Below are 19360 nucleotides of genomic sequence, written 5' to 3' on the forward strand. Positions count from 1 at the left end.
CAACTTTTGATCACAAAACAGCAAAGGTAAGACATCATTATCATTATGGCTACGTAAAGTGAAGTTGTTTTCTTGCTCTTTCCTGGCTGCTAGTTCAGTGAGTTTGGGTCTTACAGTGATGAGACTTATATCAATGGAATCTGTGGATAGAATGACGTAGAAAAGATCGCTTTTGCCAGTTATGTGCTAAAGTAGCCGTTAGCCCCGTTAGCCCTGTTAGCCCGGTTAGCCCGTTTTGCTAAGTGTTGATTTAGACTCTTGGTGTTGGACTTCTGTTCCGTGTAGGTAAAATGGTTAATATCGTCTGTTAGCTGAGTTTCTTCCCGTTAAGTGGGTATGCATCATTAATAGGTTGTTAAATGTTAAGAAGCCTTGAGACGCTGTTTCTAGCAAGATGTTGCGTCTGCCCCTATGGTCTGCCCCCGGGAGTCTCACAATAATAAGAGCACTGTTAGGATAGATGACGAGTGGCATTCACAGTGGCCAATCAGAGTGGTAATCAAACCGTATACGTCACACGGGATGAGGCTTCCCAACCAACCAGAATTGTTTAAACTAGGGAAGTAGCCTTTCATAATAGTCTATTATAAACTGTTCTTGAGTTATGAAAGAGGGCGTGGCTTGGGTATTGATGGGAAAATACTGAATGTACTCATCCAATATCAGAGTAGCACATGATAACAAAGGCCCAACTGTAGCTGTGTACTTAACATGTATGATTACCTAGAAGAGCATCAGGACTGTTTTAGACATATGATAGCTATGTGACAACGATTAACATGATGATTCAGCCTCTATGGAGATAGACATATGACAAGCATGATCATTTCTGACGTGGGTCTTAGCTAATCTAAACTAAAGATTGTATACTGCTTAGAACCGGTATTCCTGCATCCTGTGACTGTGTAGCACCCTCTCTTGTATAGCCTATAAAGCATCTGAAGGACACTGTTCGGGAACTAGTCGTACCAAATGCTCTGTATGTGAGGACTACTTCCATCGTTGCAAGGATAATAAATACATGTATCCTGTTATTGAAGCTCAAGCCGGTGACGAGTGATAATTTTCTAACAGGTATGATTGGATATCTTTCATTTTCTATGGAAAATTTCGTTAGAAAGTTAACATTTGTTCACAAAAAAAAAAATGTAAAGTAGGATACCCTCATGGTCGGCATTCAATTCACTGTTCGGCCCTGAAATATGAAACATGGCCACATCACTGCAGGACCTCAGTGGAGACTGTTGATCTGGGATACAGGACTAATGCAGTGAGCAGACTCTACAGTCTGACCTTGACGGTGCTTGGATACATTTATCTACAACACAAAAATCACCCCCACCAAGCATTTTGCACATAGAGCGAGAATAAATGCAGGGACCACTTGCTATGTGCTGTTCGATAAAAGAGTAGGCTACTGGCAAGTGGTGAATAATGCATAGTGAGAGTAGTATACGTGAACAGACGAGAAAAGCAAATGGAAATAGAGAGAAATCTACTGTATTAGGGAGGCCACTGGCTTACATGTTTCTTGTAAAGATATTGTTTTTATTTTAACACAACTAAAACTGTGTACATAGCCACACGACTGGGCCCTTAAGAATGAAATATACAAATAGGTAGAAAGAGGGGTGATGTCAATTAAGTATATCCAAAATGTGAAAGCTCAAGACTTGCAGCAGGTGTGTTCAATTATTAATTAGGGCTAAAGTTTTATTGTGAGTTCAGTTTCAGCAAATGCTAACTATTTGGCCAAAAAAGACAACCAATAATAAAGCAAGGCTACTTGAACATACTGTTTAATCTTATAGTGATGTTGAAATAGAGGCAATCACCAACCTTTGAAATTATTTGCAGCTCCTCAGTCCTTATTTGACGTGCTTGCCTTCACCTCTGCCTTTTAAGGGCTGTTAGCTCTGCATATCAAACATTAAGCTAACAGCTAACTCTCACATTTTCCAACTAGCTAACTATTCTACTTTCCAGTCCCTTTCTGATTGATTGATTGATTGAAAAGTGTATTAACAGCTTGTATATTGGGTACAGTACAGTACAGCTCAAAACATACAATTGTTAAGGGGATGCAGACCAGAGAAAGACTTTCGTCTTGTTTACATCAGGGTCCCCCATTTCCAATTCATCATATCATTTAAGACATATAAGACATATTTGACATACAGATGGCTTATTTACAATTTACATACAGGTGGTTTTTTACATACAGATGGCTTATTTACAATTTTCATTTTAGATTTTGTTCTAATACATCCTAACCGGACATTTAAGACATACCAAGTCTACAGATATATAGTTAGTAACAGAGTCTAAAATGCGAGTATATACATAGATGGGGGGGGAAGCTGTCCATTGTACGACAGGTTGAGATTTGTACCATTACCGGGGCCAGTTTTGCAATGCTCTCCCCCAAAGGTGCTCTTTAAGAGAGGTTTTGAAGGTAAGTATAGTTTTACTTTCCTTTACAGTTGTGGGAAGTGCGTTCCACCTTGATGTGGCATAATTGCGAAACGTGTATTCCCCCTTTTTTGTGCCAAATCTGGGTTTTACATGATTTGTGGAGCTCCCTCTGGTGTTATGATCATGGTATTCCTTGACCTTTGGGAAGAATTTTGACATGTACATGGGTACCATAGAGGTGTAGTGGATCTTGTAGACCAGGCCCATTGCAAGTAGCTGTACTCTGTCGTCTACTCTAAGCCATCCTAGGTTGTCAAAGTGGGCAGAGGTGAGGTGGGTTCTAGATGAAAGGTCAAGCAGTAGTCTGACCAGTTTATTTTGCGATGTTTGAAGTTTTATTTTTAGCGCCTTGGAGGTGCTATGGTACCATGACGTGCAAGCATAGTCATAGTACCCTTGAATGAGTGCTCCTGCCAGAGTTTTCAGGGTGTTTTTGTTTACCAGAGAGGAGATCCGGTATAGGAATCTAGTTCTTTGATTTACTTTTTTTATTACATTGGATGCCATTTTGTCACAGGAGAGGTTTGCCTCAAGAATAGATCCTAGGTATTTAATTTCCTTCTTACTTGTGACAATAATGTCACCCACTGCAACTGAGAAGTCGTCGGATTTGCTGAGATTATGTTTCGAACCGAAGAGAATGGACTCTGTTTTACCCAGGTGTAATGATAATTTATTATCGGCGAGCCAGGTGCAGATTCTGCCGAGCTCGGAGCTGAGGGTTTTTTCAACCTGCAATCTGCTCCTGTCAGAGACCAGCAGGCTGAGTCGTCCGCGAACAGGAACAAGTTGCAGTCACATGCTGATGACATGTCATTTGCATAAATTAGGAACAGTAACGGACCTAATATGCTTCCTTGTGGAACACCACAGCTCACTGGGAGGGGGGGGGGACAGAGTACCGTTTACCTCCACCATCTGTTCTCTCCCCTCCAGGTAGGATTGCATCCAGCTCACCGATAGTTTATCAAAACCAATTGCTTTTAGCTTGTCAATCAGAATGGGGTGATTGACAGTGTCGAAAGCCTTTTGTAGGTCCAGCATCACCATGCCGCAGTATTTACCCTCGTCCACCTCTTGTTTGATGTGGTCGTTCAAATAAAGAAGGCATGTGTCAGTGGAGTGGGATGTTCTAAAGCCAGATTGAAATTCATAGATTAGTTTCTTTTCCGCGAGGTACTTTTCGACCTGTTCATATACTATTTTTTCCATGACTTTCGAGATGGAGGTAAGTATAGAAACAGGGCGGTAGTTGCCTGGGTCCAATTTGCTGCCCTTTTTGTGCAGGGGGGTTACTCTTGCAATTTTGAAGTCTTTGGGTACTTTTCCCTGTTTTATGGAGAGGTTAATTATGTGAGCTATGACTGGTGAGATGGCGGTTGCTGTGTCTCTGAGGAATTTGGAGGGGATATTGTCATGGCCAGTGGCCTTGTTAGGTTTGAGGGTGCTCAGTTTAATGAGTACCTCTGCTGTTGTTACCCTTGCTAGACTGAAATCATCTTTGCGTACCCCTAGGTTTTTGTAGTAGGTCATGATGTGATCTACTCCAAAAAGCCCTGAGTGGGAGTGTAATTTATTTACAAGAGTTGTGGCTATGTTTGTGAAAAAAATGTTCAAGTACTTGGCCACATCCAGTTTGTCTGTGATGAGCCTGTTATCTGTCTTTATGTTTAAGTTTGAAAATCTCGTTTTGAGTTTTTTACTGCAGCCAAGCTGGTTATTGAGTAATTTCCAAAGTTCACAGGGTTTATTTTTGTTTTCCTCAGTTTTGTCATTGATGAAATTCTTTTTGGCAGTTTTGATCATGGAGCTTACGTCATTTCTTAGTCTGTTTCTTTCAATTTTTAGTTCAGTCACGTGGGCCTGGAGTTCACTGCTCGTGCTTTTGGAAAGCATTGACTGACTTTTATGAAACTCAGAGCATTTTTTGTCTCTGGTTTTCATGGCGGTCAGTATGCCGGAGTGCATCCACGGCTCAGCGCGATTTTTTACCCTGGTTGTTCTTAGGGGGGCCAAATCATTGAGTATTGCAGAGAATTTGTTTTTGAAACAACTGTGGTGGAAGACTCACACTTTTTGTCCAACAAACTAAGTCATCAACGAGTTTTCCCTCGGGTTAACATTAAAACAATAGCCAGTAAATAATTTGCGTTGTGCAAACCTTGAGTTGACAGTAATACGTTGCTTGCAGGTGCGCAACTGCGCATGTATGGAAAGAAAACCGTGCCATAAAAGGCGACAAATACATCACGTGGTTTGCCATTGCATACAGTCATCTGGTTTGCTTTCATCTGTGTTAATCCCTTGCCTCCATTGTAATCATGTAAAAAAACAAGTGCTTATTGTAGTAGTGTAAATAACTGTATAGCAATAGTAGTTTCAATTCATAAGATGGTTTTTTAATTTACAGTTCACAGAGAATAAAATTGCTATTTGCCTAAAATTAAATGTCCTTACATCGTTCCTTAAAACTACATTTATTATTAGTTAATACAAATAAATTGCAAAAGTAATATTCTGATAAAGAAGTATTCTCAACATTAGCCTGTTATATGGGAGGCCTTGGGTACTGGTTATACCACAACAAGTGGGTGAGTGAGCACAGTACAGTACAATCAATTGCTATCACCTGTCACCACAAAAACAAAATGCTGCAATTAATTATTTTGCAATCACAATGCCTCACTTGTTGATCCTCGTGCCATGATCACAACTATTTACTGTATAAATGTTAAATTAACCTAAATATAATATAATATGATATATATATTATCATTATATATAATATAATATAATGGGAGGTGTTCATAGATGCAATTCTCTTTTAATCCAGACTATTTATATTGAACTTAAAGCTCTTACCATATTATTGAAAACAAAACCTTGAGAAAATGAATTAATATGAAGATAACCCGTGTGACCTATGTTTTAGTGTTGCCATGACAATACTGTATGTAAATCCACCATCATGAACCCTGAATAACACAGGTCCTCTGTTGGTTGAAGCAAAAATGAGTTATAACACTCTGCACATCTTGCTATACACCCCAGTCCACAATTAAATGGGTGACTGTGGCGCAGAATATGAATAGGTGTCTACCAATTAGATGTTCAGTTGTTCAAGGCATGTGTATGGAATTGAAAGGAAACTAAAATAGCTAAATGACATGTAATAAAAATGTACCTGAATCATCAGCTAAATAACGTGAAATGTAAAAATGTATTTTTTCCTTTATGTTAACATTCTTTAGTGGTAAAACATGTCAAAAATTACATGTTTTTTCAGTAGACAGTCGTCATCATTTTGGAATTATAATTTGGTCAAATAAAACAGGGATTAACTGCATTGGAAATAAAAATAAATAAAACGTGAGCATAAATTGCACTCTAGACTTGAGCTGGAGACCAAGTAAAAAGCATGAAATTAAGGTGTCTTTGAACTCTTTCATGCCGAAAGACTATCTAGTTTGAAGAGTAAAAATTCCCCAAGATTTGCTCTTACAGTAACATTTTGAGAGGACATAGCATTTGGGACTACTGTTTTTTTCCTTATACCTGATTAAATATATAGAAAGAATATATAGTCCAACTCCCATAGATATATAGTATGAGCCCAGTACCAGCTCTATCAGGTGAGCTATCCAGCGTACTTGTTTTACCTTTTCTGACTGAAATTCTGACTTTGTTAAAGAAATAGGTGTCTAAAAAAAGGTGTGTTTAAATTGTGTTAAGCTGTTGTCTACTTGTATTACCGTATGAACTCATCTCATTCAAGTTAGATATACGTAATGGATGTCAGGGTGAATTTAAACGTCAGCTGAAATGTAAAATAATACATTATACATTATACGTGTGTGTGTGTGTGTGTGTGTGTGTGTGTGTGTGTGTGTGTGTGTGTGTGTGTGTGTGTGTGTGTGTGTGTGTGTGTGTGTGTGTGTGTGTGTGTGTGTGTGTGTGTGTGTGTGTGTGTGTTGCCTTTGTGCATGCACATTTTGCCTTTACATCATCCAGGTGTTTTAGCACCTGTCCCTTCAGGCCAAACGTCAGGATGAGAGACAGTTGTGCAGTGAAAAGTAGAGTATTCCCATCACATACATCTATTATAGTTTATAGAGACGTTACAAAGTCAGAGCGCCCATCAAAGATACACAAGGCATCACCCATCAGTGTTTGAAGGGAGATATTTTGAGGTTGCTTTAAAATTCCTTTGATCTAGTTGGGAGCAGAACCATATAAAAAAAAGGCAATTCAGAACGTGGGGAGTAGAGTAGATGTTCAAGGGAGGGGTGTAAGAGGAGATCAGGGGTTTCTGAATGTGGGAAACGAGTGGAAACACACAGTGGTTACACAACACAGCAGGGTCACATTCATTTCTTATAAGATACACTCATGCCTCTATTTTATAACCAGCATGTATAGTTCATTGTAACCATCAGGTTTACCTCAGGAACCAGGGCAATTTTGTATTTTTTGTCATTTTAAGTTCAAACAACTATTCAAAATGTAGATACATACAAATATATTTTTAGAAAAGTTAAAAAGAAGATAAATGGTCAAAACTGTCTCTCAATTATAGGCTGAGATAAAAAGAAAAGAAATGCTGGAGTAGGCAAGTACGGTCTACCATATGCTATTTTGATTGTAAAAAAAGTCCTTATTGTTTTGTTCGCCATTGTCTTTACCATGAATAAGGTGATTCAATGATTTCAGGGAGTAATTCTGTCATGCTGAAAACCAAACGATGAAGGGAAGGACTTTCATTCTTCTCTGAGGCTGAGGGATCAAATAGGCACTTCCTCCATGCTCTTAGGCACATGAATGCACACACAGAACAGCACAGGAATGTGAACAGGGTAAGAATGCAGTGTGATAGCTCCGGAAATCTTTAAACGAATAAATGAGGCTGGATAAGCTTCCCTCCCAGCTGACTGTAGTGGGCTCATGTGTACAGTATGTGTTGCAGACTACACAGAGTTATGTGAGTGGCAAGAGGGATTTGTACGTAAACACTTGTATTTGTATATGCATCTGTAATACTTATGCATTCATAGTGCATCAAATAAATGTTTTTTTGCATAGATGATTATAAATACAAAACCACACATAGATATATGACATTAATGCAGATAGGTGAAGAATACAGATGTTTTTCAAATTGGAAGCATTTAACACAAACCATTCAAGGGTCAAATGTGCTGAATGTTAAGCAGGTGTCTCTTCAGATGAAAGCGTGGGCTAAAAAGCAACACATCATTTCAATAACACAAGCAGAAGCAATTGCCTCTGTGTGAAGGGTACGGAGGAGGGAATTGTTGTGATTGTACACTGGGGCTTCATGTTGTGCTTTCAGATGAGGGGTCAGAAACCAGTCATGTGTGGATGCACTTTGTATGTGGTTCAACCTTTTACCCACAGCAGCAGGCATATCATTGAATCAGTCATTGCATCAGCATCATGCATCATGCCTGAGGCTTATTTGAAAGAGTAGGACTGGATGAAATAGTCACATGTTACTACCAACGACTCCATAATGTAACATGTCAACTCTGCCCTTTATGACCCTTGAGAAGGACCCCCATTCACGTGAGGTTGGTTTCTAAGAAAACATGTATAATGTTTGTAGTTGTTCCTGTCATTATGTTTTTTCTGTATGGTTCTAAAAGCTTTCTGAAATGTTTATGATAGTACATTTTAAACTGATTTAGATTTCATCTGAAGTAATCATACTGCAAGCTAATGTGATTAGCTTGAGTGATTAGCTTGCACGCTATCACGGCACTTCGCAAAGACCCAGAGTAAAAAACTCATTTTCTTGGTCAGTTGAGCAAATCTTCATCATAGAAAGTGAATAATAAACAGAATGAGTATTTGTAAAAATGCAATATTATTATAAAGATATAATATATATGCCTAAATGGGTTACTTTTACTATTATTGCTTTAGATGTATATAGTTTTTTCAGCTGACTTTATTAAGAAAATTGTAAAAATGTACTAAATATGGATTAGGTTGCAGTTGAAGTGTGTTCCTCCTTTAATATTGTCTCTCTTACTTATTAAACACGGATGCAAGGCACTTTTATCTGCATTTTTTACTAGTAAAGATACCTAGAATCCTATATTGAGCTGTGTTTCTATTGTAAAAAGGGGGAAAAAACTCCAGCTCCTGCATACACCGTTTAGATATTTCTAGAGAGACATCAAGTAGATGAGGTTTGTCAAGTGCTCGAGAGTATAGCACTTAAGAGCAGAGAGATTCACTAACCACTCAGAGAAGCAGTGGAGAAACGGTATGGTGGTTTGAAGCTTTGCGGTATTGCAGTTCTAAATTGATTGTTTTCCACAATCATCTCAGCAGTCATATTCACACACTAAAACATAGTGTTTGTTTATGCTCATATTTTCCCTGACAGTAAAATGCACAAAAAGGGCAATACATGTGTGATAATATGCATCAATGAATAGGATGTTTCACTGTTGAAGGATGAAAAAACAACAGAAAATGGTTTGACCATTTGCTAAACATCTCTGTAATTTTCAAAGCATTTACTGCCTTTTATAGAAGGTCTATACAAAATAGGTGAACAGTGCTTCTAGATGATTGACTTCCACAATCTTCCTTCTGCCCAGAACATTGATGCAGCCACAGAACTGATTTAATACAAATGCAATGTAGGTGAACCTTTTTAGAAAAGGTTGGGGCCTCAAATGTTACCTAGGTTCTCCTTCATAATACATTGTAACTTGACTGGTTCCCTTTAGAAATATCAAAATACATTTGAATAGTTCTCATTAGGAGCCACACATCACACAAAAGAGGAATTACTGCTGTGGTTGATTAATGGATTAACAGACCTAATGAGAGTGAAGTGATGGAAAATGGAGTGAAGTAAATGGCTGTAAAAGCTCAATCCATTATATTTGCACAGAATGAGGTGAGGCGGGTGGTCTGCTGCCACATGCATACAGAATGGACAAAGCAGTTTGAAATCCCACACAAAAATGTGCGGCTGTTCCTTTTTCAAACACACACTGTCACAAACAAAGTAGAAAATTATAAAAAGGCTTGTGTTTCCACACCATTGTCACATCATAGATTCTGGGTGTTTCTCAATGTCGAGGACGCTTCCTTGGTAGGACATGTCCTTCCAAGTCAGGTCCTTCAGAGGCTAGGCAAGAATCCTTCCTAGCATCGGAGAACGAAGAATGGAACAGGCTAGCAAGTGTGCAGGTGTGCGTAATATGCAAGGCCCCGCCTTAAATTAAGCGCGTTTGTTTGAAGACTCATAACTGATTTGCGAAGATCGAAGATGTACTTGAGTAACTGTATTTTGTAAAATGATCATCTCTCCAGGACAGAACCACTTAACTAACATCAAACGTTCTCCTTCTGTTTGCAGCCTTGAAAAGGTCCTGGAGGATAAGCAGTCATAAGAAAATCATAAAGTCACCATCACCAATCAATAATAAAATGTGTATTTCATTTCATTTTTCATTTCCATCTTTATTTCGAATAGATTAAAAAAACAAATACAAAAAAACAAATGTGAAAAACAGAATACCGTATTGTTAGAATACAGTATTTATCAATATTCATAATCATATTTATATATTCAATACAAATATTCATAATGATAATAATAATAAATCATGTGTCCGAAAGGGAACAGGAGGAAGCAAATACTTATAATTCCCACCCCTTACTTACTGCTGATTAATGATTATCCTTTAAATCATTTCCGCTAGTTATTCCTACTTACATATTACATGTATACATACATTTACAATCATTTATCATCTTCAATCACCTTTCTTCATTCTCATAGTTTTCCAAAAAAGTGTTTCTGTACATCCTTTCCATTCATATATCATACTTGATGTCTGCAAACCTTCTTTACACATATTGGTGCACATTGTAGCATAAAGCACAAATATCAACAAAAGAGGCAAAGTCAAAACAAGGTTCATTTGAATTAATGTATGCACATAGTGCAAAACGCTCTAAGGTCTCATTCAAACCTAATAGTCCGCTTCTCTGGTGCGCACCAGACGACATTTTGTTACATTGTTTCATTTTTCAGAAGGTTCGGTTTGCGTTCACACGGGCAAAACTCAAACGGACTATAAACTTTAAAAACAAGTCATGTGCACGTTTACTACGCCACTGAACATACTTACATTTAAATGTGTACTGCCTGGACGTAGCATCCTTGAAATAGTGGCTCTGAAGGATCCTCAGGGTGTTTCTCAATGTCAAGGAAGGATCCTTCAGAGCCACAATTTCAAGGATGCTACGTCATCGAATCCCGCCGAAGGACAGTTCCAATGTACAGGATCCTTGGAATTCTACCGAGGACTGAGTCCTTCGTTGCGGGAAATGTTGAGGATGCACATGTGTATCCTCGGCGGTCTTAAAAGCCCCACAATGCTTTGCGCACGGACCAATTTCCAAATTCTTTGGCGGAAAATTGCTGAATCCAGGCAGTACACATTTAAATGTAAATATGTTCAGTGGCTCAATGTAAGGCCGGGCCTTGCATATGACGCACACCTGCACACCTGCTAGCCTGTTCCATTCTTCGTTCTCCGATGCTAGGAAGGATTCTTGCCTAGCCTCTGAAGGACCTGACTCGGAAGGACATGTCCTACCAAGGAAGCGTCCTCGACATTGAGAAACACCCCCTGTCCTCTGTAGAATTCCAAGGATCCTGGACATTGGAACAGTCCTTCGGCGGGATTCGATGACGTAGCATCCTTGAAATAGTGGCTCTGAAGGATCCTTCCTCGACATTGAGATACACCCTCTGTCTCAGTAGGGTCTTGTCTTATGAATACTTTTATAATGTTTTTGTCATTTTTTGCTCATGCCAAACAGCCTAAATAATATTCTGCTTGTGTTGTATGTTATTTGAACATGTTAATGTAAGTTATTTCATATAATAATAATTAGGAGAATATTATTATTTAATTTTGAGATAATTATAAGAAAGGCAGAGGATTCTTCAAGCGTCAAAGAACAAATACCTAAGTGATTTGTAGGGGATGGATACTGCATACAGTACCAAACACACACACACACACACACACACACACACACACACACACATACACACACACACACACACACACACACACACACGTCTCTTATTTTAAGCCACAAACAGACACAAACTCCTCCCTAATTGATCCCACACATGGTAATGTGAGACGCACCCATGAAAGCTTGGGGTCGCTTTTTAAGAGAGTGCCATCTTTACATACCCATGTATCATACAATCAGGAGAAAGGCAGAGGATGGCCAATTCTTAAACTCTGAGATTCAAACATGAGTTTAACAAAAAATATTTTCTTCAGTAAAATGTACAACGTGAGCAATCATACCAAAACAATTTGGCTAATAGTTTATAATACACTACTGATGATTTGTCTTGTGGAAAAAAAATTCTCAACACATTTGGTGCAAGTCACCACAAAGTTGAAAAGCTATTTCACAAGACACATACAAGTTTGACCTGCCCATGAATGTCTCCAACAAAATATTGTGACAATCTATTGAAAAGTTGTTGAGATATTTCTGCCATGTCCATTTGTGTTTCTAAGGGACTGGCTTTAGGATTTGATGCAAAGTAACTAAATTCCTCCGTAAAATAAGTCCTTCTGAATCATTCTAGGGAGTATTTTTCATTTACAATGTAATTTAATTTTAAACTTGATTGTGTCATGGGGATTTATACTTCGGCTTTGAGATAAGGAGATTAGAAATGTAAATGGGAAAAGTTGTCTCAGTAATGCAGTTTATAACTCTGGATCAAAGAAATATAAATAAACCTTGTTTGCTGAGTTCAAGCATTAAGGTCCAACTGGAGAGACCTGAAACCACCAGCAAGTAAAACAGTAGGTTTTATTTCTCCCAGTTTTCCACAAAAATACCTCTTGTGGTTCTGCAAATAATGATAATTATTTCTAATCTGATGAAACAGTTGATTTGCTGAAGTTTTAACAAGTGTATTAATCTCTGATTCTATAAAGATGCATTCATACGTCACACACCTGACTGTTGAAGGCATAGACTAAACTACTTCTACTTCAATATAACTCACAAAGCAGATGTGCATTCAAGTATGAGCTCATCTTTCCGACTCGTGACTACGAGTATATTGAGAATTTTCCAATTAACGAGGTTTAGAACCATGTTCTTCACAGTGACAGGCAGGACTTGAATATGAATATAGAAACCAGTACTTTTCATTGATTCAAATTCTATAGTGGGTACTCCACTTTAGAGAAGTGATAGGGTAAAAGAAGAAGGGCGAATTCATTTTAAATGAAGTCAGCTGAGGTAGAGACTTCCCAGAATGCAAATGACAGTCACTACAGGCGCTGGTGATTAGTGTTAAACATCTGGCTGGTGGTTTTCCAAATGTGAAGAGGTTCTTTTTTCAGATACATAAGATGTATACAGCATTTTTACAACTCAGTGAAATTGTCCTATGACTTCTGTGATGCTTATAATCAAAAATAATGTGTTAAAACTCTGTCTTAGAGGTGATGTTTGTTATTCTGTAAAAAAAATTCAAAGCAGTTTTTTGTGACAGTTTTTAGGCAAAGTTTTAGGGCACCAATCTTTGTTGCATTTTAAATAATGGTCACTGAGAGGCAGGCAAAAACTACCTTTGTAACAGCATTGAACAATACACTCAAAGACTCTAAAAATGTATTTTAAAACAGGAATATGCAAGCTGAACATGTTGTTCTTTTTACTGTGAATTACTTTTTGAGGGCAGTATCAGTAGCTCTTTAAATACATTCTTTAATTTATCTCTCTTGTTTTTCTATAGTTACATTTTTCCTAACCACAGAACCTTGAAGTGAAAAGAAATAACATACACCTGAATAAAAATGACTTTAAACCGAGGTATGGATTTAAAGATTGAAATTCAGCCAACTTGTATACTTAAATATAGGTTTTGTTTAGTCTCTTCCTGATTTCGCCTTCAGTAAACCTTCAATTATCTGAGACATTAATCTAGTTGCTGACTGGTCGTCAGTTCCTGCAGAGTGTTTAGCATTCATGCTTCAAGCTTTGTGTCCTAACTCTTTTCAAAAGGGCTCTACTAGTTTGACATCTAGAAAATTGCAAAGGACAACTATGCAAAGTAACTGTCCCGATCCTTAAGCAGGCTGACATGATGAGTGCTGGAAAATCCACTTGAGGCTGGCCATCAAGGGATACACCTGTTTAGCAGCCACATTTCTGTATGCATAGCACTCGAATGAGGCTTCTTTGCAATAAAGCACATACGAAGATTATTACACCACCATCAGCAGCAGCTTGTAACTCTCAAAGGAGACAGAACAGATCCATGATTCAAGCTGTTTACGCTGAATCCTGATTCTGTCATCATGTAGCACCAGAGATCATATGCAAAGCTTCCTACTGTTTGGTCAACCAGTAGGAACCCAATATGGCTCAGGCTGAATTAGCCATCCCAGTCAAAGGCATGAAAAGCTTTCAGATACAACTTTTTTTCTGAGATGCTCTTTCATGCCCTTCCTGACAGCTTAAATAAGTCAGGTTATTCCCTCTGACCTGCCTCACTGTCAGAGTGTTTTCTCTTTCATACCTGGTGCTAACAGTTTGTCCGTTCTCTGTGGTCTCCAGACACTGTATGTGAGTACACGCTGTGCCCTTTCCGGACTGCAGGATTTATATTCAGACACTGCAGCCCACAGCCTCGCCAAAGTTCACAAGCTTGTGTCAACTCTGCAGCTTTGCTAAACTAATATTGAGAGAAGTATTTTACCCATTTTTTGGCTCCTCGTTGTTGGGTTGCTGTACTGCAGTTTTAGCCAGAGGCAAAGTGCTGTTTCTTTTCTAGAGTACAGCTTAGAATATGCGTGTTTTGCATTTGAGGGTGATGTATTTATGAAGGATTTTATGTAGGGAACATTTCGGTTTTCGGGTTGGACAAAAATGTTTCTCTGTTATTTTTCAACAAATTATTCGCATTGGAGCGTTGCAGCGCGAAGAGTGTTTTATTTAGTCCAAAAGCCTGAAAGCTGTCAGCGCTTTTAGAGAATTAAATCCATTAAATCCATAAAACTTGCTTGGCCTTAACCATGACTCAGCCTTCTGCCTTCCTTCTGTACTTCCCTTTGGCTCCATTACACTATCACACCAACACACTACTGACATGAGACAAGCCTGTTTCTTGTCTTTTTTCCTTTTGCTGTAAAGTGAGTCATCAGTCTTATTATATACAATAATATCATTCATTTCAATTAATTCAACCCACCAACACAATGGAATTCAGTTCAACACTCAGACACTCTTAACACTTTGTTTTCTGTCTGTTTATACCACTTTCTCTCAAATACAAATGAACACATACTGCTGTAAACTGAAACAAACCTATAGATTCAATCAGACTCACAGCTGCCTCTGTCCCTCCTCTTTCCCACCTTTACACCTCCAGTCTGAGTGAGATCGCACCAAACATTGCTACATTACATAAACCAAAGAAAAGCTGTAGGATCCAAACAAAAAAGGGTTGTTGCATCTTCCCACATGGCACAGCGAGGACAGAAGTCATGACTGACTTCGAGAAGTTAGCTAAGATGCCAAACCCTCCCACACACACAGTGCACCGGCTCACAGATTTATCCCCCTGTTATAAAAGTGTGTATCTGATCTAAAAATATCTGGGGCAATGAATGGAAATGGAAAATGTGGGTGGTGCCTTGTATTTCCCTCAGCTGCCTTCCAGAAATGTTATTACTGTATACGTTTTTGGCAACTACTGACCAATTTTAGGGCCACGTGTGTTTACATTAAGGGATTATGCTCATTACCTTTAAAAGGTTTTTTCAAGTAAGAAGGCTGCACCCATGTTTGTTTATGCAGATTTCTCAGATTGGTATCATCAGGGTCTGACAACATTAAAAGACCCTACAGAGAAATAAATGTTTTTCTTTACATTTCATATGACCTGGTCGGTTTGAAAATGCGTCATGTGACTAGTTGCCGGATAAAATGGAGCAATCAACAATGAGAGTTGGAGACAGGAGTGCATTGGTTGTCACAGCTTGTTTTGCTTGAGTACAGAAAGACGAGCTCTGTGTTTTCTAAAGGATTTTCAATTTCATGACATCATTTCAACAATGTTGATGCGACACAATATTTCAGAAAAAATACTTCTCCAAGCGAGCCTTGGTTGGACACAAAACAAAAAAACAGGATCAAGTATAAGTTAAATAAAAATGTTCTGAGCTTGTCAGTGGCAAAAACAAGTATTTCTAGTGGATGTATATTGAGTGTGGAAAAAGACAACACTGCAGCCTCTTTGGCGTCTGACAGCTGCAAGGCTCTCACTCAATACTGGACACATTTCACACTGACACAAAACATGGGAAAATAGGGAACAAATATACACCATTTCTCTTTTTATCCGACACCTCAACATTTACATATATCCCCCTCAAACCTAAATGTGTACAAATCAGTTTTTGGCTTGTATGGAATGCATATATTTAATTGCTGCATGAATGAGGAAAAAGTTAAAAGCCCCAGACTTGTCATGGTTCTTCAGGCCACTGTGTGAGCATGTCTACATCCCACCTTCTGCGCGGCAAGACATGAGAAAGCACTTCCCTACTTCGACAACAACAATGCTTTTGCACACTTTGTACATCCATCAACAATACCGACTTTATTTAACTATTACTTTCAGATAGTGTGTCTTAGCATGTTTTGACACTACACCTGAGGGGAGTATTTTGTCAAGCTTGATGTTGCCATGGTGATTAAGGCCCAAACAAAGGACTATAGAAACGTAATGGTCATAGTGGCAGAAATGTGACAAAATATAATGTATAAATCACACACATCATCTCACTGTAACCACTGTACATTCTACAAACTCAAACCAGCACCTGCACAGAATAAATAAAAAACCCTGTGAAGAAATGTGATGTAGGTGGGAATGGAGGGCTTTTTTGTACACACTAGGCTTCTTTATAACTTCTATATAACAGCCATGCATGGCTATATAATAATATAGCTCCATGAACAACAATCACTGAAGGAGCAGCAGCCTCCTGCATGGGCCTTGCAATCATTCATTTTTTTCTTTACCGGCACTTTCTCCTCCCTGTCTGCCTGGCAAGGATGCTCTGCAGCATCCTTTTCAGCTTGTGAATCAACCTCCCTCCTACTCCTCCTCCCCTCCTCCTCTATACAGACAAGAACAAAATAGAACTCCCCCTCCCTCCACTAGTGCCAGTCTGGCCAATAATAATATAGCTCCATGAACAACCCTGTTTCTCTTGGGTTCTCAATGAATTATTCACAGTTGTATCCAAACATTCTCCCCGTGTTCTTTATTGAGCAATGTTCGCTGCAGTCAGCTCCAAAGATGCATCCAGAAAAAGGGCTGCAATGGGCGGCAGAGGCTGCTATAAATACCTCCAACCCCCCCCCCCCCCCCCCCCCCCCCCCCCACCTCTAACCGTCCACATCCCTCCCTCATTCTCCCTCCTTCTTCGTGAAAAGCACATCAGCTAGGACAGTACTGCAGGGTCCCACGGCTGGCTTGCTGTGCACTTTTTTTGTTATATATGCAAGGGAGGGACACCAGTTATGTCATCGCTCCCACACCATTCGTGCCTGCCAGCTGATGCAACGGGAGGCTGCTATTCCTTGACTTCCTTTGGGTTGTTTATATCACATGTGTGTAGGCTACTGCAGCCTATGCAGCGTGCTGAAGCCGTATAGCGGGAAGAAGCCAACACTGCACGCACATGCCAGCTTCACCCAACGTGCACACGCACCCACGGGGGTTTATGTTGATGAACACTGGGTGACTAATGGAATAACTGCGATTCCTTGCTGTTATAAGGCCCTAAAAACAAAAAGTCACTGAGGATGAGAGAGAACCAGAAGCTTTTGTTTTGTGAGAGAAAAAAAATTCGAAACCAGAAGCTAACTTTCAACAGAGAACATCACGTTACCAAACGAAGCGCAGCAGCTGAACTTTTTCTGTCCCCTTCATAAATCCATACATAACATCATTTTGATACACGCATCATGTAGGTGAATTTGGGGGAAACCAGAATCCAAGATGTTACATTGTCTTACAAAGAAAGTCGTTATTGGTTGTTTACTGCCTTAAAATGAAAGAAAATATTTTTGATCGACCCACCTTACACATCTGAAAGTTTTCTGACACAAGGGTCTCCTGGATGTCGATTTCCTTAGGAGTTGGCGCCGCGGTGGGGGTCCCGGCCGCGCTGCCGGACGATGGGGATCCCATAGTGCCTCCCGGAGAGGAGGTGGTCAAGCCGTCCAACACCTTCCGGAACTTCTTCATTTTCTATTTGTTGTATATTAGGTGTAGAGAGAAATTAGGCTTTCTTTGATTTCCCAGAGTCTCCTCTCAGATGCAAAACTCGTTTGGGCAGCCGGAGAAAGAAAACGTCGCTTCCTGCAGCAGTAGCAGAATAAAAAGAACCACTCTGTGTTGTTTCTCTCTCTTACGTGCAATTTAGAAAGTCATAGAGGCACCTCATCTTGTTTGCTGGCTGTTGTCCACACACACACAGACAAAGATTGCGTCTGAGCCACTCTGATCTGAGGGGTTTTGGAGCCAATGTTGCAGATGCAGGTCGCTTATCTCATATTCCGACGGAGCCGAAACTACTCAACTTCCTCTTCCTTCTGCATCCTAAAGTAACATCCACTCCCGGGCTCGGAGAGAAACCCCACTCCTTAACACAAACCGGGGAGCCGAGCATGAGCAGAAGCGATCAGAGGAACTTCGAGCAGGTCGATCCACTTCTCCCCTCGCCAAAAAAAAGAAAGCACTTTGGTTGCCAGTAACAGGGAGGGAAGGAGGGGGAAAACACTGGAGACGCAGAGGCAATGCAGTTAAACGCGGTTGGACTCCACAGTCAGGCCGGGAAACGAGTCCATCGAGGAGAGGAAGAGGGGACAAAAACAAGATGCTGTGCGATGGCAGTGATAACTGGAGGTCAATCTATGGATTGATTTGATTTTTTTTTTCCTTCATCCAGCTGTGCATTATCGTCGCTTCCCTGCAGTCCAGAGGCAGGAGACTGGAGCTGTCCGCGGTGCTGAGAAACCAGTCAGCCCCTCCTCCCACCACCCCCCTTCTCTCTCATTCACTCTCTCTCTCTCTCTACATCCCTCACCAGCGATTGGTGCACGCTCTTAATCAAAGATGCAGAATGATTAAGGAAAATAAGCTGGGAAACGCTTCACCTATTCACCCTACAACAAAATCATCCACACAAGTTTTTGTAACTGCTTCCATCTGCAGCTGGTAATTTCCTGTCAGTTTGCTCGGAAGTCTCCATCAATAGGATCAGTGGAGTGGGAGAATTAGATATTGTCCATTGTTTTCAGTACCAGCCAAAACCAAAAAAAAAAAAACTCCTTAAAAAAGAAAGACTGTTTCTCTTCACTGGATTTTTTATATTTAATTGTAAACACTCATAGCTTTGCAAATCACTGAATTCATACGTACTGTAGCTGTTAAACCCTCAGGACACAGTTAGAGGAGAGACTGTGGGTTGCTTGAAGGACCAGTCTCCAAACCTCTTCAGCTTTGGAACAGCTGTTCTAAAAGCACCCACTTGATTTAAAGGGGACCTATCATGCAAAATGCACTTTTGTACGTCTTTTATACATGAATATGTGTCCCCGGTGTTCCAGGGAACTCACCAAGTGTCAGAAAACACAACCCTCTCTATTTTCCTCCATACCCAAATCTCTAAAAACGGGGCTGCAACGGATCTGATCAAAACTGATCCAGATTTGAACACGTTACTGACGTCAGGACGGTGGCGTTACGGCTATTGGGCCAACT

General features: G+C 39.7%; 1 protein-coding gene across 1 annotated transcript in view; it reads right to left on the bottom strand.

The window, feature by feature from the left end:
• Nucleotides 1-18610, bottom strand: part of stxbp5l (syntaxin binding protein 5-like) — a 159910-nt gene extending 141300 nt beyond the window's left edge. The window contains 1 exon segment of the mRNA XM_034134174.1: nt 17675-18610. Coding sequence (XP_033990065.1) covers nt 17675-17842 — 168 coding nt within the window. The 5' untranslated portion in view covers nt 17843-18610.
• Nucleotides 18611-19360: the final 750 nt, after the last annotated feature.

Source organism: Trematomus bernacchii, unplaced genomic scaffold, assembly GCF_902827165.1.
Source record: "Trematomus bernacchii unplaced genomic scaffold, fTreBer1.1, whole genome shotgun sequence".
NCBI lineage: Eukaryota > Metazoa > Chordata > Actinopteri > Perciformes > Nototheniidae > Trematomus > Trematomus bernacchii.